Here is a 26,536-nt window from a genome sequence, read left to right as displayed (position 1 = left end):
TTTTACTGCGTGAATTTAACGGACAATTGTGCGGTCGTGCGACGCTGTACCTAAACGAATTTGACGTCCTTTTTTTCCCACAAACAGAGCTTTCTTTTGGTGGTATTTGATCACCTGTGCGATTTTTTGATCACGCGCTATAAACAAAAAAAGAGCGTAAATTTTGCAAAAATAACAATATTTTTCACATTTTTTTATATGAAATTCCCCAAAAAAAAAAGTAAAAATCAAAATTTTTTAACATTTTTCGGCCAATTTGTTTTATGCTACCTAGGTTTGGTAAAAAAAATCGCAAAAAGCGTATTTTGATTGGTTTGCGCAAAAGTTATCGCGTTTACTAACAAAGAGAAAGATTTTTGTCATTTTTGGTGTTTTTTTTTTTTAACGCATAATGGCGGCGATCTGCGATTTTTTTTTTCGGTACTGCGACATTGCGGCGGACAGATCGGACCCTTGACTGACATTTTTGACACTTTTGGGGTTACCAGTGACATTACTGCAGTAATCAGTGCTATACATATGCACTGTTACTGCAAAAATGACACTGGCAGGGAAGGGGTTAACTTTATTGGACAGGGAGGGGTTAAGTGTGTCCTAGGGGCGTGCTTTCTACTGTGTAGGGACATGGCTATTGGTGTAAAAGCAAAGATCAACCGTTCTACATAGTAGAACGGTCAGATCTTCACTTTTACACAGGGAGAACTGACAGGCAGCTTGTTTACACAAGCTGCTCTGTCTTTCTCCCTTCACAGGAGCGATCGTAGTGTGGCCGGCGGACATCGAGTCCGCCGGTCACACGCACTGACTTGCCTGTGAACGAGCCGCGGCGGGCACGCGCCTCGGCGGGCGCGCGCCCGCCCGCGATAGGCTCGCAAGTCAGTGACAGGCGAGTGACGTACCGATACGTCCCTCTGCCTGGCCGGGGCTGACCGCCGCAGTATATAGTCGTGCGGCGGTCGGCAACCGGTTAAGAGGGCTCTTAGTCTCCCTTGAGGGTTTTTATGGTTTTTCAGGTGGGTCTCCTCTTGTGGTTGTGATGAGTCCAAGGTTGCCTGGTTGGCTATGGTTTAACCTTGGGGACTTATTTTTCTTAATTTTGTCCCACCCCTCATTTTATGGCACTGCTTTGGGACGTCCCTACTGATATCAAGATAAGACTGCGTCCATCAATGAACGATAGAGAAAATTGGATTTTTGTCTTACTATAAAATCCTTTTCTCTTAAGTTAATTGATGGACACAGTACCCGCCCCTCTATTTTTAAGTTGGGTTGGTATTATTTTCTGACACTGCTTTGATACAAAACTGACATCCTATAGCAGGGAGAGAGGGAGTATGCCCCCAGGACTGCCCATAGGCGTGGCTGGAACTTTTTTCTGCCTAGTTTACTACTCCTGTAGGGGGCAGTATAACCCTACTGATATCAAGATAAGAAGAATTTTTGTTTCCTAAAGGAAATCTTTATTTTAAGCTTATTTTTTTTCTCAAGTATATACTTCTCAGGTAAGCTGTTTTTTTTCAAAGTTTTGCAATGCACAAGAGGCCTGTGACTATGTTAGGACATATACTGACATATTCATTACACCTTGCATTGGGCAATTCGTTCAGCAGAACTGGTTTTACTTCTGTACACATATACGGTCTCAGGTTTCCTTACATAATCACAGTTTTTTTGTGTGTGTATGTATATGTATGTATGTATATATAATATGTATATATATATATGTGTGTGTGTAGGGGCTAACTAGCCACTGTATTGCTTTTACAAGCAGCAGGAGGGGACTTTTGCTAAAGAAACAAAAAAAGACTAGTTCCACCCAAAAGTTAAACTTCCACTTATCTGTTTGCCTCCAGTGCCACGTTTGGCACCTTTCAGGGGGAGGGGGAGTGGGTACCTGTTTTTGATAGGTACCTGTCCCTAATTCCAGTGGACTCGGCCGTGGAAAAGCACATCACTAACCTAGCCCCCCCCCCCCCCCCTTCACTGCAGTGTTCCCTTCCTAGCAACTGCGGCGGCAGCACCCAACAGCCGATTAAAACATTGGCTGGGGTGCCAACATTGCTGGATTCCAGGACAGGTAAGTGTCCTAATATTAAAAGTCAGCAGCTACAGTATGTGTAGCTGCTGACTTTTAATTTTTTTTTCTTGAGGCGGAACAACACTTTAAACCCCAGGGTCTTCCATGCAGTCATGTGGCAAGCACCGTCCCTCTCCTTCAGCTCCAGTGGTGGATAAGCTTCAGTTCTGCATACAGCAGCAATTACTTTGAGCCTGCACTGTGTAATGGCACAGGGGTTAGGCCATGACAGCTTGGGCTCACAGGGGTTGGATGATGCAGGGGACATCACTCAACCTGGAAGTGGGGTAGTAGCCACTGGCAGAGAAGGAAGAGCACTGCGGAGCATGGAGAAGCAGCTAAAGAATGAAAATTAGTCAAAGTAAAATTCCAAGATATCACCTAACTAGTCCTAAAAATGCTACATTCCTCTGATAACACCTATGATGGCAAACCTATGTAAGAAAGATGTACTGTATATACTTGCCTATTTTCAGCCCACTCCAGTCTGTCACATGATCCCCTGCGTCGCTTGACAACCCATTACCCATATGATTCCTATAACAGTCCATCGTTGGTGCTCCCTCCTCTTCCCTGTAGCCACTGCTGGCTAATACAGGTGAGCTGGATCACATAACTGGACTAGAGTGGGCTGATCATAGGTGAGTATACACATCTTCCTTACAGAGGTTAGGCCAGCCATAGATAGTTCGAACCCCATGTATAGGCAGGCTGATTGTTGATCAATCGATACAACCAGCCTGCCTGATTTTACATGCAATTCTTGCTAGTGGATGGTATAGCCACTAGCAATAATGAGTTCTCCCAGCGGGGACACCTTCCCTGGTGTCCCCGAACACTCCACCCCCCCCCCCCCTCCCCCAGGACAATACAATGGCTTGGCAGGAGGGATTCCCCTGTCAGCACTGTCTGTGTTGTTGGGGGAGTCAAGCAAATTTCCTAATTTCTTTTTTGCAGCCTGTGGTTGCAGGAAAGATTTGCTCCATCTATTGCCTTGCCTATGTCAGCATAGATGTTAGGAGGGGAGGGAGCATTTTTAAGACTAGTTAGGGTTTGCCTGGAAATCCACTTTAAATTTAAAAATCCTGTAGCTGGAGTTGAACTTTTAACCACTTGCCGACTGCCTAACGCCGATCTACGTCGGCAGTCAGCCCCTCACAGGCAAAGTGACGTAGGGCTACGTCACTAGCTTGTGAGGGTCTAGGGAGCGAGCGCGCGCCCCCCCTCCCGCGTGGTCACGGACCACCCCCCCGCGCTTGTGACCAGCGGACCCGATGTCCGCCGGTCACTCGGCGATCGGCGGGGGAGAGGGAGAAAGGCAGGCAGCTTGTGTAAACAAGCCACCTGTCATTCTCCTCGGTGTAAAGACACTGATCACACGGATCTACTATGTAGATCCGTTGATCAGTGTCCTTACAGCTGAAGCTACAGCCAATCACAGTAGAAAGCACGCCCCTAGGGACACACACAGCCCCTCCCTCCTAAATAAAGTTAACCCCTTCACTACCAGTGTATTTTTACAGTAACAGTGCATATGTATAGCACTGATTACTGTAGAAATGTCACTGGTAACCCCAAAAGTATCAAAAATGTCAGTCAAGGGTCCGATCTGTCCGCCACAATGTCGCAGTCCCGCAAAAAAAATCGCAGATCGCCGCCATTACGCGTTAAAAAAAAAAAACAACAAAAATGACAAAAATCTTTCCCCTTGTTAGTAAACGCGATAACTTTTGCGCAAACCAATCAAAATACGCTTTTTGCGATTTTTTTTTTTTTTTTTTACCAAACATAGGTAGCATAAAACAAATTGGCCGAAAATGTTAAAAAATTTTGATTTTTACATTTTTTTGGGGGGGGAATTTCATATAAAAAAATGTGAAAAATATTGCTATTTTTGCAAAATTGACGCTCCTTTTTTTGTTTATAGCGCGTGATCAAAAAATCGCACAGGTGATCAAATACCACCAAAAGAAAGCTCTGTTTGTGGGAAAAAAAGGACGCCGAATTTGTTTAGGTACAGCGTCACACAACCGCGCAATTGTCCGTTAAAGTCACGCAGTGCCGAATCGCAAAATACCCCCTGGTCAGAATGGGGGTAAAATCTTCCGGGGCTTAAGTGGTTAAGAATACTGTAGTCTGTCTTCTCCCTCTGGAACAATAATGACTTAAAGTAACGATGACAAAGAGATTAAAAACACTGTGATGTACAAACCTTTGTTAGGTCGCCATGGTAACAATGCCTAAACCCCAATGGGGTTATTGTCCTGTCAAAATTCCCATTAGGGCTGAAACATTGGTATATTGCCAGCTACAGTCAAAGCCAATAATAAAACTATTGTGTTTTGATGGTTGTAGCATTTTTTTACATGGTAATATATTGGCTCCGTCTACTGAGAGGCCGTGTATTGGAGATGGAGTAGATTTCATGAAGATATAGGACTGTTTGGAAGCAGTTAGAAATAGTTATGTGCTTCCATAGAAAAACCCCATAGAGATATTAAAGCTTTTTTAGATTCTTTGTATAAAATAGGATGACTCCGCTTTAGGAGGTGTAGATTTTTATTTTTTTCCCCAAATGGCAGATGGTTTCCTCCATTCCCAATAACACTGTACTGTGAAACTTCTAACTTCAGATCGAGTGAATTAGGTCTGTTGTCATTCACAATAAAGTATATGTCTTTGATTAATGTTGGGCAATCTCAACTAACGCATAGATAAGGCAGTTGGCCCTGTGATCCCAATGTTTCAGTTGTGCTGAATACATTTTCATGCCTTTTCCAGGGGACACATTCTCATCCTAAATATATTCCATGTTTTTTGTGTGCTTTTATTTTGCTAAACCTTTGCAACTCAAGGAAGGAGTTTTTAATAAAGGATATTAGCTGTACATGTGAAGTACATTGAATTTTCTGCTACAGTGCACAAATACCCACACAGTAGGTTGTAGTTGTAATTATATTAAATGTTCAGTTTAGGCCCCCTTCACACTTGTGCGACTTGTCCTGCGACTTGGGACTGTAAAGTCGTACTCCATGATTTCCAATGAGTACCGTTCATATCTGTGCAACTTCAAGTCGCAGCGACTTCAAAGTAGTCCCTGCACTACTTTGGTCCGACTTTGATGCGACTTGAGGTCCATAGACTTCAGGATTAAACAGGCATTGCTTCAAGTCCAGGCAAAATCACACCACTTTCAGGTCGCACAAGTGTGAAAGGGGCCTTAAGCCAGTCATAGACTAAGTGATTTTCTTTCCTGCAGCTAAATAACTGTCACTTTTTTAAAATAAAGATCCTTATCCTAGTATTTGGCTGCACTACTTCTGTGGATCACAGGAGTGCAGTTTGTTCTGAACTCTTGTGACCAATCTTCAGCAGACATCAGAGCCGGTCCAGGCTTGGGAAAGATCACGACCATATGGTCTTGTTCTGCCCACTGCCTAGACCGGCACCCGATTCAGCCTCTCAGCGAGTCAGAGAGCCTAAGCCACCCACTCCTGCCCCCTCCACAGCCCAACGTTCCAGTGGGCACATACATTTACGTATACATTTTAATATGTGCCAAAAAAAATTGCAAAGCTTTAAAACAGGGGTCTTCAAACTATGGCCCTCCAGTTGTTCAGGAACTACAACTCCCATCATGCCTAGTCATGTCTGTAAATGTCGGAGTTTTACAATGCCTCATGGGATGTGTAGTTCCGCAACAGCTGGAGGGCCGTAGTTTGAGGATCCCTGCTTTAAAACAAGCTCATTTCTATATTTACATTACAACAGGTTCCCTTTTAATACCCTAGTGAGGCAGTGGGGTGTGGAGCTACCATTTCCTTATCATGACAGCTCCCTTAGGTTCATTAGAGTAGAGTGAGAGTGTTTTTACCCGATTCTGACCAGTGTAGCTAGGACGCACTCAGGATGGGGTGTGGATGCACATTAAAGTGGTTCTAGAGGCAGAAGGCTTTTACTTTAACCTTAATAACCGCGTTGTGCACGATGGCAAAGGCTCTCAGCTTTCTCCCTCATTTTCTCAGACAAAGGCTCCTGCTGCTATCAATCACAGCCAGTGAGGAGGGGGTGGGGTTGGGGCCAAGCCATGTTCTGTATGTCTAGGGACACACAGAGTCAGCTCAGGAACCAGCAAGTGCGAGAGCCCCATAGCATGTGAAGTGAGATGCGCCAGCGGGGGGCCTGAGAAGAGGAGGATCTGCCAGACCATTTCAAAGAGCAGGTAAGTTTAACATGTTGTTTAAAAAATAAAATCCTTTTACAATCCCTTTAATCCTAAATTCTGCCACGTGAATTATTGTTAGAACCTTTGAGATTTCATTAACAGTAACTGTTTTTCTACAGACAGGCTTGTTTTTCTGAAATTAATCTATGGTTATCCAGTGTTATACAGCTAGCTTAGATGTGAATAATGCTTAGCGGAGCTCTCCTTTAAAATATTAATGGGAAAGTTTCATGTCTTGTGTGAAATGTGAGCAATTAGCATGTAGTTAATTATTGCCTTGCAGCCAGCCTTTCAGAGTTGGAGATGATGTGATGAATATCAATAAGAAATGCTTGTATTTAGTTTGGCTGATTTCATACCAGGCCAACTAATGAAACTAATTCTCATACATACAAGTAATGGACTCCATAATAAATATAGAAAACTATGTGCCATTATTGCACAGTGCATGCCCTAAATAAACTGTTATAAATGTGCCCTACAGGCATTCTCACAGCCACATAATCCTAAATCTATTGGCCTTTTCTCAATATTCGCCCCCTGGGTGCCTAGGGTGTCCCAAGTAAAGTAAGTTGCATTGACTTTGAGTTAATAAGTTGGTTCTACCCCTGTACTTAAGTCTCACTATTAGCCATCAAGTCTGTCCATTGCAGTAATAAAACAATAAGACTTAGTAACCGTACTAAAGCTGGCCATAGACTAAGCGATTTTCTTTCCTTGCAATTGGAGCTATTGTCTTCTCCGGAGGGGGGGTTGAGTGGGTGTGTGAGTGTGTGTGAAGGGAAAGGATTGAGGAAGGGGGGTTGTCCCGGTGATGTCTTAACAAGAGAACCTGTTGCTTTGACATATTCGCTTTTATAGAAATAGATATATTGTTGCTTTTGTTTGTGTAATGAGGGAAAAATTAATTCTTAAATTAAAATCAGTGTTGTGGGTCATTTACTAATGTCTTTCACACCACTTCCAATTTTTGGGTAAAATTATAGTTCTACAAAGTACAGTAAAACCTTGGATTGAGAGTAATTTGGTTTGAGAGCGTTTTGCAAGACAAGCAAAAATGTTTTAATAAATTTTGACTTGATAAACAAGCAATGTCTTGATGGACAAGTAGCGTCATGTCACAACTGAGTATAAAAGAAGAGCTGCACCTCTAAGTGTAGTAATATGGTTACATTTAATAAGGGTACAACATTCAGCAGCTCACATGGTTGATGATTATATGGCGCATATAAGTATGTAGGCATCCGGGGTAAAGCTGTCCACATAGACCGTCCTCTGCACCGCCATCGACGTCCTCCCTTCCACGCTGCGCTCCCACAAGGGCTTCAAGCCTCGCTTTCAGATCGTTCTACTGCAGGGTAGTCTTCCCGGTCACGACTGCAGACTGCCGGCGGTGAGGAGGATGGTCTATGTGGACAGCTTTGCCCCAGATGCCTGCATTCTTAGATGTGCCTTTTTTATCATTAACCATGTGAGTTGCTAAATGTTGAACCTTCATTAAATGTAACCATATTGCTACACTTAGAGGCGCCTCTCTTCTTTTATACTCTGTAGCTCCTGCTGGATTTTGCTTCTAATCCCCTTGTGGAGGCTGCCATTTGTGGATGGACATTTTATGGTTACACAACCTATCACTTTGCTATAATCTTTTTATATGGACTATAAACTGAAGGACTTATGTATAAATGGTTGTGGAACAAAAATAGTTTCCATTATTTTTATTAGGAAATTCGCTTTGATATATGAGTGCTTTGGATTACAACCATGTTTCCGGAACTAATTCTGCTCGCAATCCAAGGTTTTACTGCAATTGAGACAGGTGGTTAAATCTAGCTTGCGACTGCTGCTGCACTTGTGAACCTGGTACCGGCTTTAAGACCTGGTGACAGGCTTTCCTGAAAAGTGATCTGGGTGGCTCTATAGCTGCCCCCATCACTTTTATGAGACTCTCATTAGCTGCACCACGCATATGAGGTATTATCACGAATGTTGGAGTGAGAGCAATCATTTTCCGATTAACTTTGCTCTACTTCAAAGGCTTTTAAAGAGTTGCCAAAGAGAATTTTGGGTGCCGTTGTTTTTTACATTTCCATGGACATGTGCAATTTTTAGACTTGATGTGTTATGTATCTATTTACTTTACCCAAAAATGGGTGTAATGCATTTTGTGTGCACTAGAATTAATTTTAGTGTTTTTTTTCCTGACGATATGCATTTGATAAAGAACTGTTTAAGTATCGTGCAACATAAAATGTTGCAACTACCACCATTTTTCTGTCCAGGATCTCTGCTTTCAAAAAGTGTGTGTGTGTCCCCAAACAATATATATATATATATATATATATATATATATATATATATATATATATATATATATATATATATATATTGTAAAGTAGTGAGTGTACAGCTTGTATAACAGTGTAAATTTGCTGTCCCCTCAAAATAACACACAGCCATTAATGTCTAAACCGCTGGCAACAAAAGTGAGTACACCCCTAAGTGAAAATGTCCAAATCTGGCCCAATAAGCCATTATCTCTCCCCGGTGTCATGCGACTCGTTAGTGGTACAAGTTCTCAGGTGTGAATAGGGAGCAGGTGTGTTAAATTTGGTGTTATCGCTCTCACTCTTTCATACTGGTCACTGGAAGTTTAACATGTCACCTCATGGCAGAGAACTCTCTGAGGATCTGAAAAAAAGAATTGTTGCCCTACATAAAGATGGCCTAGGCTATAAGAAGATTGCCAAGACCCTGAAACAGAGCTGCAGCACAGTGGCCGAGACCATAGAGCAGTTTAACAGGACCGGTTCCACTCAGAACAGGCCTCGCCACGGTCGACCAAAGAAGTTGAGTGCACGTGCTCAGCGTCACTCCCGGAGGTTGTCTTTGGGAAATAGACGTATGAGTGCTGCCAGCATTTCTGCAGAGGTTGAAGGGTGGGGTGGGGTGGGGGGTGGGGTCAGCCTGTCAGTGCTCAGACCATAAGCTGCACACTGCATCAAATTGGTCTGCATGGCTGTTGTCCCAGAAAGAAGCCTCTTCTAAAGATGATGCCAAAAAAAAAAAAAAAGCCCGCAAACAGTTTGCTGAACAGTCAAGCATGGTGGTGGGAGTGTCATGGTCTGGGGCTGCATGAGTGCTGCTGGCACTGGGGAGCTACAGTTCATTGAGGGATTCATGAATACCAACATGTACTGTGACATACTGATGCAGAGCACGATCCCCTACCCTCAGATACTAGGCTGCAGGGCAGTATTCCAACATAACGACCCAAAACACACCTTCAAGATGACCACTGCCTTGCTAAAGAAGCTGAAGATAAGGTGATGGACTGGCCAAGCATGTCTCCAGAACTAAACACTATTGAGTAGGGCATCCTCAAATGGAAGGTGGAGGAGCGCAAGATCTCGAACATCCACCAGCTCCGTGATGTGGTCATAGAGGAGTGGAAGAGGACTCCAGTGGCAACCTGTGATGCTCTGATGTACTCCTTACCCAAGAGAGTCAAGGCAGTGCTGGAAAATAATGGTGGCCACACAAAATATTGACACTAAGGGCCCAATTTTAACTTGGGGATGTACTCACTTTTTGTTGCCAGCAGTTTAGACATTAATGGTTGTTGAGTTATTTTGAGGAGACAGCAAATTTACACTGTTATACAAGCTGTACACTCACTACTTTACATTGTAGCAAAGTGTCATTTCTTAATATCTTATATATAATAGCAGAGACCCTAGAGAAAAAGATGATGGTTGTTGCATTTTTTTTATGTCACACGATATTTGCACAGCACGGTATTAAAATACACTTTAATAAATCTTAATGCAAAAAAACTGTATATAACCCAGTTTTTTGGGCAAAATATAGAAGATGTTACACCTAACATGTCCCGCTTTAAAAGTGCGCGGTGGAGTGACGACAAGATACAATACTTAAAAATCTCCATAGGCGGTGCTGGGGGAGGGGCTAGGTATGCAAGTGGTTTATGCTCTGCTTTGCAGGTGATCGTGCCAATTCCCCACCCACAGACCAGAGCGTTAAGGAGAGGAGAAAGTGCCAGTTGAGCATTTATAACCCATGCAGTGCTTAGCCTGTTTTACCAGTCACATCTTCCTTATGAATGCACTATCATTAAACTGTTAAAGCCCACAGAGGAGTCTGGAGCCAGGAGTTGTCCCTAATATTGTTCATGCAGCTGCTATTTTGCTTTCTTAGAAAACTGAGTGGCTCATTTGTCTTGTTCAGGTGCCCCGGGAAGCCGCATGTTTCAGAGTAATTTTAGCCTTCTCTATTTCTTCCTTCTCTGTTTAACACAGAATTCTTCTACGAATGGCTCATAGCTTTGTTTTTAGAGTAAAGCCTATTACACACGGACCCAATGTTTTGCAGCATTGGCTGGTTCAATACAAACTGGCCATCATTCGGCCCGTGTGTGTACTGCAGGGGGTCAGACTGAAAAAGGTCTGCCGATCAGCACTTGCTCAGGGGAGCATTCCTCAGTCTGGTCACTGACTGTTTTCATGAGCTGACTGAGACATATGCGATACAATAAGAGTTAATTGTTTGTTTTTTAAATGCTGTACTATTCAGATTTTAAAAACATTTATCAAAAAGCATAGTATGCTTGGAAATGATAAAATATCAGGCTTTTCTGAGCCTGAGCTTCAGTGATTACATGTGTGGTTAGTTTTACAGCAGAATTCTGGATGGCTGTACCATCAGTTTCTCACCTACTACCAGTTTCTTCCATCCAGGCTAAACAGTGCAGATGGACAAACCCCCCTACTGGGCTATTGTATTCTGGTGGCTAGTGGGTTTTAGAATTTTTGAACAGCAGCTGCATCTGATTGTATGTAGCTGCTGTTCCTCTGACCATTTTTCTCCTGGCTCCTTCAATTTATCATTCAAAGGATGTTGTGGAGGAAGAGGCTGGCAGGACCTCCTGATAAGAAACTTTGCATTATTGGAATGGTCAGAAGTGAATAACAAAACCTAAACAGTAGTAGTAAAAATGCATATTTTGCTATTGATAACTAGATTATCACAAAACCTTTAAAGTGCAATGTTCTGTTATGGGTACAAATCACATATGCACTATTCATTGACTGTGCCAAAATTACAATGAGTATTCAAATGTAACCAGCTCTATTTAATGCAGAATCTTACACGCAGTAGTGGTCCTGTGTTTGAAATGCTTGAATTAATGACATTTGTCAAAACCAGGGATAAGCTTGTGTGCGTTCTGACCCTGCCTGAGCTTGTTTGAAATTAGTTTTGCAACTAACTAGAAATTAATTTTCTGCTGACATTTGTTGTTGACAAGTAATGAGCTCAGGCAGGTTTTGACAAGAGTCCAGACCAGGAAGCTTTTAAAGCCAACAACCAAACGTAAGTGGCAGAGGCATTCTCCGCAGCTGCAGGAATGCACTCCCTTTGTATATGTGTGGCTGCGGGAAGCCTCAGCCTGCTAGGATTGGCAGTTGGTTTTTCTCTGTCGCTCATTGACAGACGTAGTCCTCCTTGATTAATATCAACTCGGGTTATACTGCCCTCTACAGGAATAGGACTAGACAGGAAAGAAAACGTTCTGGCCACACCCTAGGGGCAGTCCCAGAGGGTATATCCTCTCACTTCCTGCTACAGCAAGTGTTCCTGTGAGATCTTCAAGCAAGTACGCTGAAACTGGGCGACGGGCTGGATGTTGAGATCCAGTGGTCACCCCAGTTCAGCCTACGAGTGCGTGCAGGCCATAGCTCCGCGCTGGGTCGGCCGCGACATAGTACCACTGGACGGGGACTGACCCTGCGAGTTAAACATCTCGCCTGGACGCCAATGACCAACAGAGTCACGGCGTCCGTATTGGTCGACAGCCCCCCCACCCCGGTGGAGAGTGGTTCTGTCAGGAGTTGGCGCCCGCCTGGTTCCGGTATGGTGAGTAGAATGTTCCCCCTCTCCCCCTGTCGGGTTTGTTGGTGGACGCGGGCCCCTCTCTGGGATGGTCGGACACTCGGTTTTCTGGGTCTCCCCTCTATCCTATAACAGGTCACAGATCCCCCAATTTGAGTGTGATTTTTGTGAATAGAAACCAGGAGGCTTGGTTTGGGAGCTGACTATCTAAAGTCACTATATGACTGTAAGGGTGACTGAAGTCAGTGGCAGACTACTAAAAGGCATTACTATTGAGGTATAGAGGTATCCTACCTGTCTAGTGTGTACACAGGCCGATGCCTATGCCTGAGTTACTGCAGCCACAGATCGCCATCCCTCCAGAAAGCCAGTCACTTCCACAGGCCACACAGTCTCCCGCAGGCCGAGGACACCTCCCGCAGGCCAAGGCACTTCCGCAGGCCGCACAGGCCGAATGCACACATCCCACAGGCCGCTGCTAGCTTGCAAGCCGCCGCTATCCTACACAGGCCGCCGCCATTTTCCTGCAGATCGCACGAGGCCGCCATATTGGCGTAGCCTCGTGTCTCCAGCATGGGGGCGGCCATGTTTGAGGTGACCAAACCCCTCGTGGAGTAATTGGGAGGCGCCGGAAGGCGTGTAAAGGGGCGGAGCCGCCTCCTTGGCCCAGGGAAAGCAAGCCAAAGACTTCCTGTCTGTAACAGACAGTGCTGGAAACAAGTTGATAAGAAACTTCTGTGCATCAGGTGAGCCTTGGGGGTCTCTCTCTCTCTCTTTCTGAGGGGTCCAAGCAGGTAGACTGAGGGGCGCTACTGCGCTGGGGGACTAAGTTAAAAAAAAAAAAAATTTTTCTTGCAATAAATGTTTTTGTGTTTGCTGGCAAGTGTCTTGTTACATGAACCCTGCCACTCATGTATCCCCACCTGATCCCCTCGGGGTGGCCGCCGGACCCTCCAGTACCCTACTTGTGATGATGCATTATCTGCAGTTTTGGAGTCTTTGGTATCCCGGGTGGAGGTAGCCTGTCAGATATGGGGGTCAAGAAGAGCGACCCCCGCCTACCCCTATGTCATCTGATACTTCAGATACGGATTCTGAGCTTGTCATTGCCGGGAAACCTTAAATCTTGAGGTTACACCGGCAGAGGTAGCTGAGACTCATAATCCTTTTTTGGTACTAGCAAGCCTACCAAAATGGTGAAGGGTTTCCCTTGCCCAAATGGGGTCTTCCGTAAACGAGCCCCTGCTATTTCCAAACACATTGCTATGCGCTATCATTTTGAGGAATCCCTCATTACAAAGATGGACGGTACCACCAATAGTGGACTCACCGATTTCCAGACTAAATAAAGCCACTGTTATCTCGTTGGATTGACAGAATGGGCCCCACCCATCTCTAGGGTGGGGGGACCTCTTCACCGGTTTCCGGATCCAGGGCTTTCCAGAATCCCGGATAAAGGGGTTTGCAAGGTCATATGGTCGGGATACAAGATCGAGTTTTGATCACTTCCACCGGTGCGATTCTTCCCTTCCAATATTCGACATCCCCGGGTCGCTTAAAAAGCTTTGCGGGGAACAGCTTGATGCAACAAGCAGTGGTAGTTACCATTCCTTTTCTTTGCTTTTCCCAAAGATCATCCCTGGTTCCCACCAGGAGACTGAACTATCTGGGCCTAATTTTGGATATATCCTTGGCAAGAGTGTTTCTCCAGGCGGAGAAACTCCAGAAGATTCAGTCAATGATTCGGATGTTGCTGTCCGTCAACTGGCTGGGATTGATGGTCGCCTCCTTAGAGGCAGTACCGTTTGCCCAGTCTCATACCCAAATTCTCCAAAGAGGAGATTCTTCTCATATGGAATCGGAATCCCGATTCCCTGGACAATCGGATCCGATTGAGTGAGCGGACCAGGGAGGCTCTGGTCTGGTGGCTTCGGTCTCCGATGCTCAGCCAGGGGAAGTCATTTCTTCTGATAAATTCCAGGTTACCGATAAAGGTGTTGGAACTGAGAGCGAACAAGACTTTGTCTGATTTACTGGACCGAGCAGCTCCAGGGCAGTCCGGTTCGGATCCAATCGGACTATGCCACGGTCATGACTTATGTCGATCACCAAGGGGCACCAAGAGTGCCCTGGCGGCCATAGAAGTGGCCAACATTCTTTATTGGGGGAACAGTTGTTCCAGTTCTCTCCGCGATATTTATCACGGGGGTGGACAGGCAGATTATTTCAGCCGTCAGATTCTGGATCAAGAGGAATAGTCTCTTCATCCAGAGGTATTTCACCAGCTGTCCCTTAATTGGGGCACCCCGGATATGGATCTGTTGGCAGGTTGGCTCAACAGGGCTCGCGCCCGCGATCCTCTAGCGGACGCAGCAGACGCGCTGAGCGCCCCGTAGGGGAAGTATCAGCTACTGTATGTCTTCCCCCCCCCCTCTCAAGTTACTGCTGAGATTTCTCCGCAGGATAGAGGTGGAGGGAACTCCAGTTATCCTGGTAATTCCGGGCTGGCCTCGTCAAGCCGGGTACGCCGACTTGGGCAGGCTAGTCGCAGACGCTCCTTGGAGACTTCTTCTCAGGGAGGATCTGCGGTCTCAAGGACCGATCTTCCATCGTGCTTTACAGTCGCTGGTTTTAACGGCCTGGCCATTGAGACCCAGGTACTGAAGGACAGGGGATTGTCAGCTTCAGTTATTCCTACTCTAATTAAAGCAAGGAAAGCGACTTCTAGCAAAGTCTATTATCGCACATGGAAGACTTATATTGCGTGGTGTGAATCGTTGGGATTTCCCTCACTTACCTATTTGGTGACCCGAATTTTGGCTTTTCTGCAAAAGGGGGTTGAGCAGAAACTATCCTTGAGCACTATCAAGGGTCAGGTTTTCAGCGTTAGCAATCTTCTTTCAGAAACCGTTGGCTACTCATTCCTTGGTGCGGAATTTCATCCAGGGGGTGCGGCACTTGGCTCCGCCAGTGCGCGCGCCCTTACCGCCCTGGGATCTTAATTTGGTTTTGTCGGTTCTGCAGAAACCTCCCTTTTAAAATATCAGGAAAATTCCCTTGCTTACATTATCCCAGAAGGTGGCCTTCTTGGTGGCTATTACTTCTGCACGCAGGGTGTCCGAACTGGCTGCATTATCATGCCATTCCCCATATCTTGTGGTTCATAGGGATAAGGTAGTTCTTCATCCAAAGCCATCCTTTCTTCCTAAGGTGGTTTCAGACTTTCATCTGAATGAAGATATTGTGCTACCTTCCTTGTGTCCTCAGCCCAATCATCCTCGGGAATATGCGTTGCATTCCTTGGATGTGGTTCGGGCAATCAGGGTATACCTGAAGGCTACGGAATCTTTCCGTAAGACGGATTCACTTTTTGTGATCACGGATCACAAAACCCCAGAAAGGGGTTGCCTGCATCTGCCGCGACTATCTCCAAATGGATCAGACAGACGGTGGTACAGGCTTATTCGATTAGGGGTCGGAATCCTCCGTTCCCTGTTAAGGCGCACTCCACTCGGGCGCTTAGTGCTTCCTGGGCCTACCGCCATCAGGCGTCAGTGTTCCAGGTGTGCAAGGCGGCTACCTGGTCGTCGGTTCATACCTTTACAAAATTTTATAAAGTTGATGTGATGGCATCGGCGGATGCCTCATTTGGCTGCAAGGTTTTGCAGGCCACAATTTGAGGAGACCGGTGGTCTACCTCGAGGGTTTTTTTCTGTTGGAATTTCAGTGGAGTCTCATCGTGTGATTGATGAGCCTTTAAAACTTCTAGTTGGCACCGGTTGGGCCTTCTAGATTGGATTTTGATTTCCATTTTCCCACCCCTCATTTGTGGCACTGCTTTGGGACGTCCCGAGTATTAATCAAGGAGGACTACGTCTGTCAATGAGCGACAGCGAAAAATGGATTTTTGTAAAATCTTACCGTAAAATCTTACCGTAAAATCCTTTTCTCTTAAGCTCATTGACAGACGTAGTACCCGCCCCTCTGTTTTTGAGTTGGGTTGGGTTAAATTCTCTAAACACTGCTTTGTGACATAACTGATTTGCTGTAGCAGGAAGTGAGAGGATATACCCTCTGGGACTGCCCCTAGGGTGTGGCCAGAACGTTTTCTTTCCTGTCTAGTCCTACTCCTGTAGAGGGCAGTATAACCCGAGTTGATATTAATCAAGGAGGACTACGTCTGTCAATGAGCTTAAGAGAAAAGGATTTTACGGTAAGATTTTACAAAAATCCATTTTTATCGCTTCCTGGTAGCGATCAAAGTGCCTAGAAGTAGTAGATGCCCACTGTGCCAAAAGGTAAATTTGGCACAGGCCTAGAATATTGAAACTGACATTTGTGTTTTGTTTTTTTTTCCTTAAAGGATTTGTTCACCTTTACAAAAAATTGTAAAGCATTGTACCCACGATCAGCAGATAGTGGATGTAAATTCACAGGCCTGCAGACTGTGTAGCTCTCTGCCTGCACCTCCGATACGAGCAGGCAGTTACTGAATGACAGGAAGCTCAGTGAGCTACTTAGAGCGATAAACAGCACCCTGGTAGTTCATTGAGAACTACAAGCCGACGACCTTTGCTTTGTAGTTCATTGATTCACAAGAATCTGTGGATTAATGATGCAGCGGTGTGGGCGGAGCACAGGGAGAAAATCACTGGGTCACTGTCACAATGGGGTGAATGGGTAGGGCTACAATGTACCCCATACTCATTTACATAGGGAGGGGGGTCCAGGATCTGGGGCCCCTTTGTTAAAGGGGGCTTCCAGATTCTGATAAGCCCCCTGCCTGCAGACCCCCACAACCACAGTCCAGGGTTGTCGGGAAGAGGCCTTTGTCCTCATCAGCATGGGGACAAGGTGCTTTGGGGTGGGGGGGTGCAGAGCCCCCCCCCTGCTCCAAAGCACCCACCCCTCCCCCAATGTTGAGGGCGTGTTGCCTGGTATGATCCAGCAGGGGGTAGGGCCGCTCGCTTGTCCCCTTTCCTGATCTGCCAGGCTGCATGCTCGGATAAGGGTCTGGTATGGATTTTGGGGGGGGGGGGGGGGGGCCCGTGACATTTTTTTTGGCTTCGGGCTCCCCTCAAAATCCATACCAGATCCGATGGGCCTGGATTGGAACCTGGGGGGGGGACCCCTACGCTGTTTTTTTTTTTCCCCCATTTTGGTGTGGAGTTACCCCTCAAGATCCTCAGAGTTCAAGTCGCACCACAAGTCGGATCATCCTGATCCGACTTGTGATGCGAATTCCATTCAAATCAATGGGCTGAAAGCCCTATCAAAGACGGCTCCTAGGCAACCATTGATTTTGAATGGAGGCAGAAAAACTAAAAGCCAACATGGCCAAACGTACAATAAGGCCAATGGAAAAAGCTACTAAAAGCACGTTTTAACAGCTGTTTTTTCCTGGCGTTAAAAGTGGCTCGGCAGCTCGTTTTTTCTGACGCCCTGTGTGTGCATGTGGCCTAAAACTCAAACTTCCCTTTTATGGTTTACATACTTGTTCCAGATTAAGTACAAACACAGGTTTAAATCCAAAGACTGACAGTAACTGTATTTTGTAAGGCTTAAAGTAGAACTAAGGCCAGAAAATTTTTGAGAGAGTGGAGAGGGATCAGAACACCTAAATTATCTTTAAAAGAGAAAGTAAAATAAAAGGCTTGCAATATAAACATACACAGATCTTTGTTCATCTGTTCAGATAGTAACATTGCATCATGTATATTTAGAGGGCAAACAGAATATTTTAAAAGGCATGGCTGACATTTAGGTTTAAAACCCAACTCCAGTCTAAACACTGTTTGGTTTTTAATAGAGTGGAGAAGCACTAAAACTTGTTAGTGCAGCTTGGACTGGTATTCAAACTATAAAACCCTAACACCCAGTTGTGTGTTCGGCTAACAGTGTTACCCTATGAGGAGCTAGAGGTATTTCCAGAAGGTTTTACTGAAGTTCCTTGCAAAACCAGACGTGAGGTACTCTTTTGATAAGGTAGCACCAGCACCAGGCAAGTAAGAAGAACGCTAACTTGTTTTACAAAAAAAAAAAAAAAAATTCAAATAAAAATGAAGTAATCTTTTGAGAAATGTGCTTAGTTGTGCTTTGGAGTGGTTTATAGGTTTAGGAATAGGGATTTGCCTAAGGCAGAGGTAGGCAACCTTTCAGAAGTTGAAATCTACCTGGACAACATGGAGGAAATCAAAGATCCCCAGAGGAAAGGGGAGGTGCCCAATATAAACACAGCATAGTGTCCTGTCCCCCCCCCCCCCCCCGCTATCTTCTCCGATCCCCTTCACATCACCTTCCCTCTCCCACAATAGTGTCCTCTGCCTCCCCATAGTGTCCTGCCCCATTTCACATCACCCCCCTCATCTTAGTGTCCTCCACCCCACAGTAGGGTCCGCTGCCCCTCCTACTATTGCAGTGTCTTCTGTCCCCCTTCACATCAAACCCCCAACTTTGGTGTTCTCTGCCCCCCCATAGCAGTGTCCCCTTTACATCACAACCCCCCCCCCCCCACTGTAGTCGCCTCTGCTCTCACCCCCCCACCCCACCCCCCATATCAAGCACCCTGTGTCCCCCCCCCCCCCACTAGTCTCCTCCGATCCCCTTCACATCACCACCCCCCTCTCCCAGAGTAGTGTCCTCTGCCTCCCCAAGGCAGTGTCCTGTGCCACTTTACACCCCCCCCCCCCATTATAGTGTCCTCCACCCTGTAAGGGCCTTTGCTCCTTCTATTGCAGTATCTTCTGTCCCCCTTTACATCCCCCCTCCCCCATTATAGTGTCCTCCACCCTAGGAGGTCATTTGCCTCTTCTATTGCAGTGTCTTATGTCCCCCTTCACACCACCCCCCCCCCCCCGTAAAGTAAAGTCTTTTGTCACTCCTCAAAGCAGTGTCCTCTGTACCCCTCACACAGCCCAACTGTAGCCCCCCCCCAAGCAATATCATCTATCCCCTTCACATCACCCCCGTAGTGTCTTCTTTCCCTTCACCCCCCACTGTAGTGTCCTCTGTCCCCTTCACATCTTCCCCTCCAATGCAGTGTCCTCTGTCTCCTATACACACCCCTCCCCCTAATGTAGTAGCCTCTTCCCCCTACACACCACTGCCTAGGTAGCTCTCTCTTACCTTACACTGGTGTAAAGCAGAGAGGAGAGCTGAAAGTGTGACAGTACTGGATAGAGAGTGGGGGTGGTGAGCTGCCAAAGTTAACTTTTTAAATTTAATAAGCTGGCAACCAATCACTTGCTGGTTAATGTGAAAAGTTAATTCCTGCAGCTCCTGCCCCGCCCTCTATCCAGAACGGTGACTCTTCTCGCTCTCCGCTTTGCAGTTAAGAGGAGAGCGGCAGAGGCTGGGGGAAGGACTGTGTGCAGGGCTGTGTTCTCAATTGACCCATCGGCTGCCCGTGGTCGATAGGTCGATTGTGAACATTACTGAAGTTCAGGTGCTGAATCTGACCCCCATTGAGGTCAACAGAACCGAGTAAAAAAATAAAAAACTGTAATGGCCATTTTCTAGGTTATAGATAAGGAATTTTTAAACAAACTACATGGGGGAAGGGGCTGGGCAAGGACATGGACCAATACAGACACAATAAATGTAACTAAAGACACACTTTTATTAACCACTTAAAGACCAGGCCTATTCTGACACTTCTCTCCTACATGTAAAAATCTGTATTTCTAGAACCCATAAACATTATATATTTGTCACACGGTATTTGCACAGTGGTATTTTAAACACAATTTATTTTTTTTTATAAATAAACTTTAATACATTTTAATGCAAAAAAACAATATATAGCCCACATTTCTGGTAATCTATAGAGGATTATGCTACGTTGAGTAAATAGACACCTAAAATGTCATGCTTTAAAATTGTGTACGCTCGTGGAATGGCGGCAAACTACAATCTCCATAGGCGGCACTTTAAAAATTTTTACAAGTTGTCGGTTTAGAGTTACAAAGGTCTAGTGCTAGAGTGATTGCTCTCGCTATAACGTTCGCCGCAATGCCTTGGGTGGTGCAAACACAGTTTACAAATGCATGCGCGATGCGTGTTTTCGCCTCTGCACGGGGACGCTTTGATTTTTTTTTTTTTTTTTACTTTTACACTGTCCCCTTTTTAATTTTTTTTTTTTTTTTTTTCAATCACTTTTATTGACAACAAGAAATGTAAACATTCCTTTTGTTAGCAAAAAGCATGACTGGTCCTATTTATGGAGAAATCTGTGGTCTATAAGACCTCCAATCTCACTTCTACCCTTGAAAGCATGAGATCCAAAAAAAAAACACACTGATCACATGCTTTCAAGAAAAAAATATGGCTATTTTACATTTGCCCTGACTGGAATTGATAAAATGCTTGTCGTTTCCGAACTCTTAGACTATAGAGATGATCAGGGACGTTCTGGTCTGTGATCAACTGGTGGAGCCATCAGCTTCAGTGTCAGGCTTCCAGATTGCACGAGAGAATTTGGAAAGGCACTGGTGGAAGGGGGGGGGACCCCTCCTCCCCCCTTCTCTCCCGCCACTTGTAAAAGTGATCAAGTGGTTAATTAGCTGCTAGGATCACTTTTACAAAGTAGGGCATCGCCGGTTGAGAAAAACCAGAAGAGAGTTATGGCTGACAGCTGCAGCCGTAGCCCTGGTATAACTGATTGAACACAATGATATACATATATACGTGATTGTGGATCAAAAAAAAAAGGTCCCACAATGTACATGCATCAGTAACTACGATGATCAACACCTGCTGACCCATCGAAATAAAAAATCCCAATGACTGGACACACCCATTCCAATCACTGCGTTCGCTGAGAATGATTTTTCCTGTCCTTGCTGCTAAATGTAAATGTATTTGGACATGGCCATTTTTGGTCAGTGTCATTGCCAAAATATGGCCAAATTGGGAGAATGATGGGGAGACATTCCTTGCCTCTTTGTTTACGCAGCCTGAAAATGAATTGGGCTGAGTGATGGGTGTTGAATAACAGGTTTTTTTGTCACCGTAAAATCCTTTTCTCTGAGTTCATTGATGGAACAAGCTCTTCTCATTCTCAACCATAGGGTTATATTGCCACATGCAGGAGTAGGATACTGGGCAGAAAAAAAAAAAAACTCGGCACCACCTATGGGCAGTCCTAGCTGGTATAAATCCCCTCTATGCTGTAGGTAATTCAGTTAGTAACAAAGTGTCCGAAACATAAACTCCTGAGGGGTGGGTGCTGTGTCCGTCAATTAATTTAAAGAAAGGGATTTTAAGGTAACAAAAAAAATCCAGTTTTCTCTTACAATCATTGATGGACACAGCTCTTTAGATTCTGGACCATAGGGATGTCCCAAAGCAGTGCCTTAACGAGGGGTGGGCAAACAGAAAACAACAGGAGCAACCAAGCAAACACGCCAACACCGAAAACTTAGCAGTTACAAGCGAGCAACCAAAGATGCAAACATAGCAAGGATGACAAAAGTTTGAAAGGTATACACAGTCGACCAGACACCTGCCTATCATGCCCAAAATACATCGGCCGAATGATGGAACGTCCAGAAAAGGCTAAGCGCCCAGCAGAAGTGAACCAGAACGGGGATCCTAAAGGTAACGCCTGCCGTTACTGCCAGGCACAGGCAGTCTGCAAGCGCAAAAGGAAAATCACCCCTGGAAAGACCCCTGGAAGGCAGCAGCAGAAACTGCCCAGAGCACATCCAAGGAGAGGAAATCCAGCTCGCAGTACCTCGCGGCTATGGTTACAAGGAAGACAGACAATGCTCCATGTAGGTGATAATCCAACACCACCTTCGAAGAAGGGAGGGCATGGATGGAGAACCACCTTACCCTTGGACAAAACCAAAAAGAAAACCATACTAGCGAAGGCCGCCAACACTGATACCAGCTGTGCAGAAATAAAGGCAACCAGAGGGCAACGTAGGGAGAAAGAGTAATCAGAATAACATCCCGAATACTCACAGCGGAAACCAGGATAAGATGCAATGCAAGAAGTGTGTGGCCAAGGAACACTGAAAACGAACAGCAAAGACAGAAACCTGGCATTTAATGGTACTCAAGGCAAGTTTACAGTGAACACCCCATTGGAGAAGGCCAACACCTGAGCCAGAGAGAAGAAACATGGATAGATGGACCCAGCTCAGTACCAGCCAATAGAGAGGCCTTCCAGAGGTAGACTTGCGCACCTGTAACACGTGGGGGTCACCAAGCCAAGGAACCCCCCAATCACTCAAAATCCAGATTGCAAGAACCACCCTGTAAGCCAGAGGTGGTAAGATAGGATGGCAACTGGACACTGGAACAGACAACTGCCAGGGAGCGACAACGACCAGCAACACCATGTTAGCATATCACAGACAACTAGGCCAGTCTAGGGCCATCAGGAAGACCGTAATCCCCTCCACCTCCATCCTGCATAGCTGGCCAGGGGGCAGGTGGAGAGGCAGACCATGTTAGCATACCACAGACAACTAGGCCAGTCTAGGGCCATCAGGAATACCGTATTCCCCTCCACCTCCATCCTGCATAGCTGGCCAGGGGGCAGGTAGAGAGGCGGAAGGTGTAAATGAGGAGACACTAATCTCACAATGCCAGCAGCAAGTTCATTGCGTCCGTTGTGGGATCCTTCGCTTCCACCACATGTCTTGGTACTTTCTAGTCCAGACAGGGTGCCAGGGGTCCACCAGTGCAGGTAGAGCTGATGATACAAAACATGGAGCAGGACCCCCCCTCGATTCAGTAAGTGACAAATGAGGCAATCCGCCTGTCAATTTGTGATGCCCAGGGATGGGCACAGCAGGATATACTGCTCAGAATGTGGGATGCCTCCAGTGCCACTGCCACAATCCTGGTGCCGCCCTGATGGCAGAAACAGGTCACTGCAATGGTATTGTCCAAATAGAATCAAGAGCTCCTTGAAAAGGTCCTTTCTGTGCACCCGAGACAACCTAATAGCTCTCAGCTCCAGGACATAGAGGGGCTTGTGAACCTCCTCCAGTGTCCAACAGTCCCATGTAGATCTCAGACTCGGGACTCTTCCCCAGCCAGACAGGCTGGCATCTGTATAGACAACCGTCTAGCGGAGGGGGAGAAGAGAAATCCCGGTTAGTAGGGCTGGAGCCTGGAGCCACCAAAAGAGGGAGACCTTTGTTGACTGGTGCAGACGATCTGGTTGTCTGAGGGGGCCAGACATATGTCCCACCGGAGAGTGTATCCATAAGTAGAGCACTCGCATGGACCTGCGCATACGGAATCAACGCAAAGGTGGACACTAGTAGACCCAGAACCTGCACGAAGGACCACAGGAGGAAACTGCCAAGAGCAGCTGGACCACAGTCTGAAGCTGGCAAACTTTGCTTGCCACGAGAAAATCCCTATGAGTGCTCTATGTCTAGAACTTGGCCCAGGTACAGCAGACCTCTTGTCAATAGTCCTAAATTCAGGACCCATCAGAAGCCTGCAAGGATCGCATTGTGATCTCCACATCGACCAACAGCATGGATCTGTTAGTCCGTCCGCAGGACCTGGTCTTCCATAAGAACCCTGCACAGCATATCTCCAATGTCTCAGAGAAGCCAGATAATGAAGAGAGAAAACACTGCTCAGGCTAGTCAAAGTCCACAATTCAAGGTGGGTGCTGAACCTCGGCTCGCCACCAGGAGAAGCATAAAACAAGAAAATGATCGCACACCACCACGGAATCCAATGAAGAAAAGTTCCTTTATTCACATAAGTGGTGCAAGGTACAGCAGGGTAGGACAGTAGACGCGTTTCACATGACTGCTACGTGCTTGTTCACTACAGTGAACCCAGGGAGTGCCCGCATCCTGCACTGCAGCCTGGGAAGTAAGGGAAGGGGACATCTCTACTTAGTGATACATTGGAGCGTGCACGAAGACTCCAATGACAGATCCACCTCACCACCGAAGCAGTGGCTGTCGACTAGGGTAGCGCTGTGACATGGACGGCAGGAGCCTGGTCATATGCACCCCTGTGAGACGTTTAACTCACTGGCCTGTCCTGGTCCCGGAAGGGACTTCTGGGCCAACCCAGCTCTTGGCTAAAGTTCTGCCCGCGCTCGTTGGCCAGGCTATGGTGACCGCTGGATCTATATTATCCAGCCCGTTGACCAGCCCGGCTGTTGATTGATGATTTCCACAGGAAAACCCAAGGAAAACCAAAGGTCCCAGCAGGGAGCTAGGTCACTACTGATACTTGGCAAAAAGAACTGAAGTGCCTGTAGCAGGGAGAGGGGTTTATACCAGCTAGGACTGCCCATGGGGGTTTCTTTTTTCTGCCTAGTTTCCTACTCCTGTAGGTGGTGATATGGTCGAGAATCAGAAGAGCTGTGTCCATCAATTAACGTAAGAGAAACTAAAATTGTCAGATACAATTACAATATTAAAATAAAAATATTTTGAAAACTGTTTTGTACATTTTTGCACATTTGCAATCCTGTATTAAAAAGTACACAAAAAGCACTTTTTTTTTCTTTATATTAAAACCATGTTAAAAGAAATGTATGGGATTCTTTTTTTTCCCCCATTCATACTTGCCTAGGTGGATGCAGCATCGGTCCCCTGGCGCCTCTACATTGAGAACCATGCGATCGAACACCGCCAATCTCTCTGACAGCTCCCCGAGCACAGAGCTGCTGACTGTCAGCTACAGCTCCCTGCTCTGCCCCTTCCTCGCTCATTGAAGCGCTGGGCTGTGAAGGGACGGGGGGGCCAACTCAGGGTCTCAGCGGCTTCCAACTCCATGGTCGCAATGACGCAGTGCCTGGACCTCCTTCTGTGACGTCAGCAGAGAGCAGACTTCAGCCCGCTCTCTGTTGAAAACGGGTCACAGCAGTGCAGAATGAACTGCACTCCTGTGATCCATAAGAGAAGTACAGCCAAAGAAGCTTTGGCTGTATATCTCCTTTAAAATGCTGTACATTTAAATATGCAGAAATATATTCATGTATGCAGATTAGTCATATAGTTATTGTCAAGATAATGGACGAATGCTGATGCTGCAAAATTTGGTCAAGGTCTCTAGGCATCAGTGGTCACGAAAAAAATGTTTACCATCCCCTAGCTTACCTACAGTCCATTTAAAAGGGTTTTGTTTGCTCTCTCCAGGTTCTACCATCCATTTGGACCAGCCCTGTTGCAGAGCACTATATGACTTTGATCCTGAAAATGAAGGAGAACTTGGATTCAAAGAAGGGGACATCATCACTTTAACCAACCAGATTGATGAGAATTGGTTTGAAGGCATGGTCAATGGGGAATCGGGTTTTTTTCCAATCAATTATGTTGAAGTTGTGGTTCCTCTTCCACAATGAACTCTGGAACTTCGGAGACAGTTCTATCATGTTACAAACAGACTGAGAACTTTTTGAATGTGGCATTCTGTGAACGCCTTGCTACTTGATCAACCTAACTTTTGTGTCTCATCTCTTTTATATGTATTTATTTTATATCAATTTTATTTTTTAAGAAAGCGTTGACACCCCCAGACATACAAAAAAATGTATATAAATATATTTTATTGTTGTATCATGATGTTTCATATGTGACTTTTGCAGCTTGTCTTTGTCAACTATTTTTCAAGAGTTTTCTTTTTAATTCTCACTAAAAGTATTTTCAAACAATATAGTCCGTTTACAGAGGTAACTAGTTTATTATCCTTTAAAAGAAATCTTTAACTGTGAATTATCTAATGTATGTTGCACAATATTTGTAAAACTCAACAATGTCGTGGTAAGTTGTCTAATATAAACACTTGTCTATATGACCAAATATAATAAATATATTGGAACATAACCGCTATCACATGTCTATAAATAGTTATCTAAAAGGGAAAATGCTGTTGTTCCATAAATAGCTTGTGTATAGTCCCTACTATGTAGATTTCAAGTTATATTAATGAAAGCCTGTGTTACGTGTACTGAAAGCTAGGTCTTCTTTTTTTAACCGCTTACCAAACCTATAACTTACATATACGATGGCAGAGGGGCTCTCCTGCGCTGGATCACGTATCCTGCTCGCGCTCAGGCGGTGTTCACGAACAGGGGATCTTTTTTTTCCCTTTCCCTGCCATGCAAGGAATAAAAACAATGAAATCCTTAGTAAAAGCAGCACACATTACACGTGGTTAGGCACACAATTAACCCCTTTCTACCCTGTCACTATTACAGTGAAAGTGCATTTTATTAGCACTGATTACTGTATTAATGTCACCAGTGATGTCAGTGGCAGTTAGTTCCCCCTAGAGTCATAGTCAGAATATACTAGCGATGGACCGATAAGTTTTTTTTTTTCCAGGGCTGA

At 45.5% G+C, this 26,536-nt stretch overlaps 1 protein-coding gene across 1 annotated transcript in view; it reads left to right on the top strand.

The window, feature by feature from the left end:
* The window catches only part of LOC309554094 (endophilin-A3-like), a 190,702-nt gene extending 164,673 nt beyond the window's left edge, over positions 1 to 26,029 (top strand). The window contains exon 9 of the mRNA XM_082255635.1: positions 25,343 to 26,029. Coding sequence (XP_082111761.1) covers positions 25,343 to 25,548 — 206 coding nt within the window. The 3' untranslated portion in view covers positions 25,549 to 26,029. The remainder of the gene's footprint in view (positions 1 to 25,342) is intronic.
* Positions 26,030 to 26,536: the final 507 nt, after the last annotated feature.

The sequence above is a fragment of the Pelophylax lessonae genome (assembly GCF_965119305.1).
Source record: "Pelophylax lessonae genome assembly, chromosome: 4".
Classification (NCBI taxonomy): domain Eukaryota; kingdom Metazoa; phylum Chordata; class Amphibia; order Anura; family Ranidae; genus Pelophylax; species Pelophylax lessonae.
Note: the sequence above shows the minus strand (reverse complement) of the source record. Positions and strands in the feature narration are given on the sequence as shown.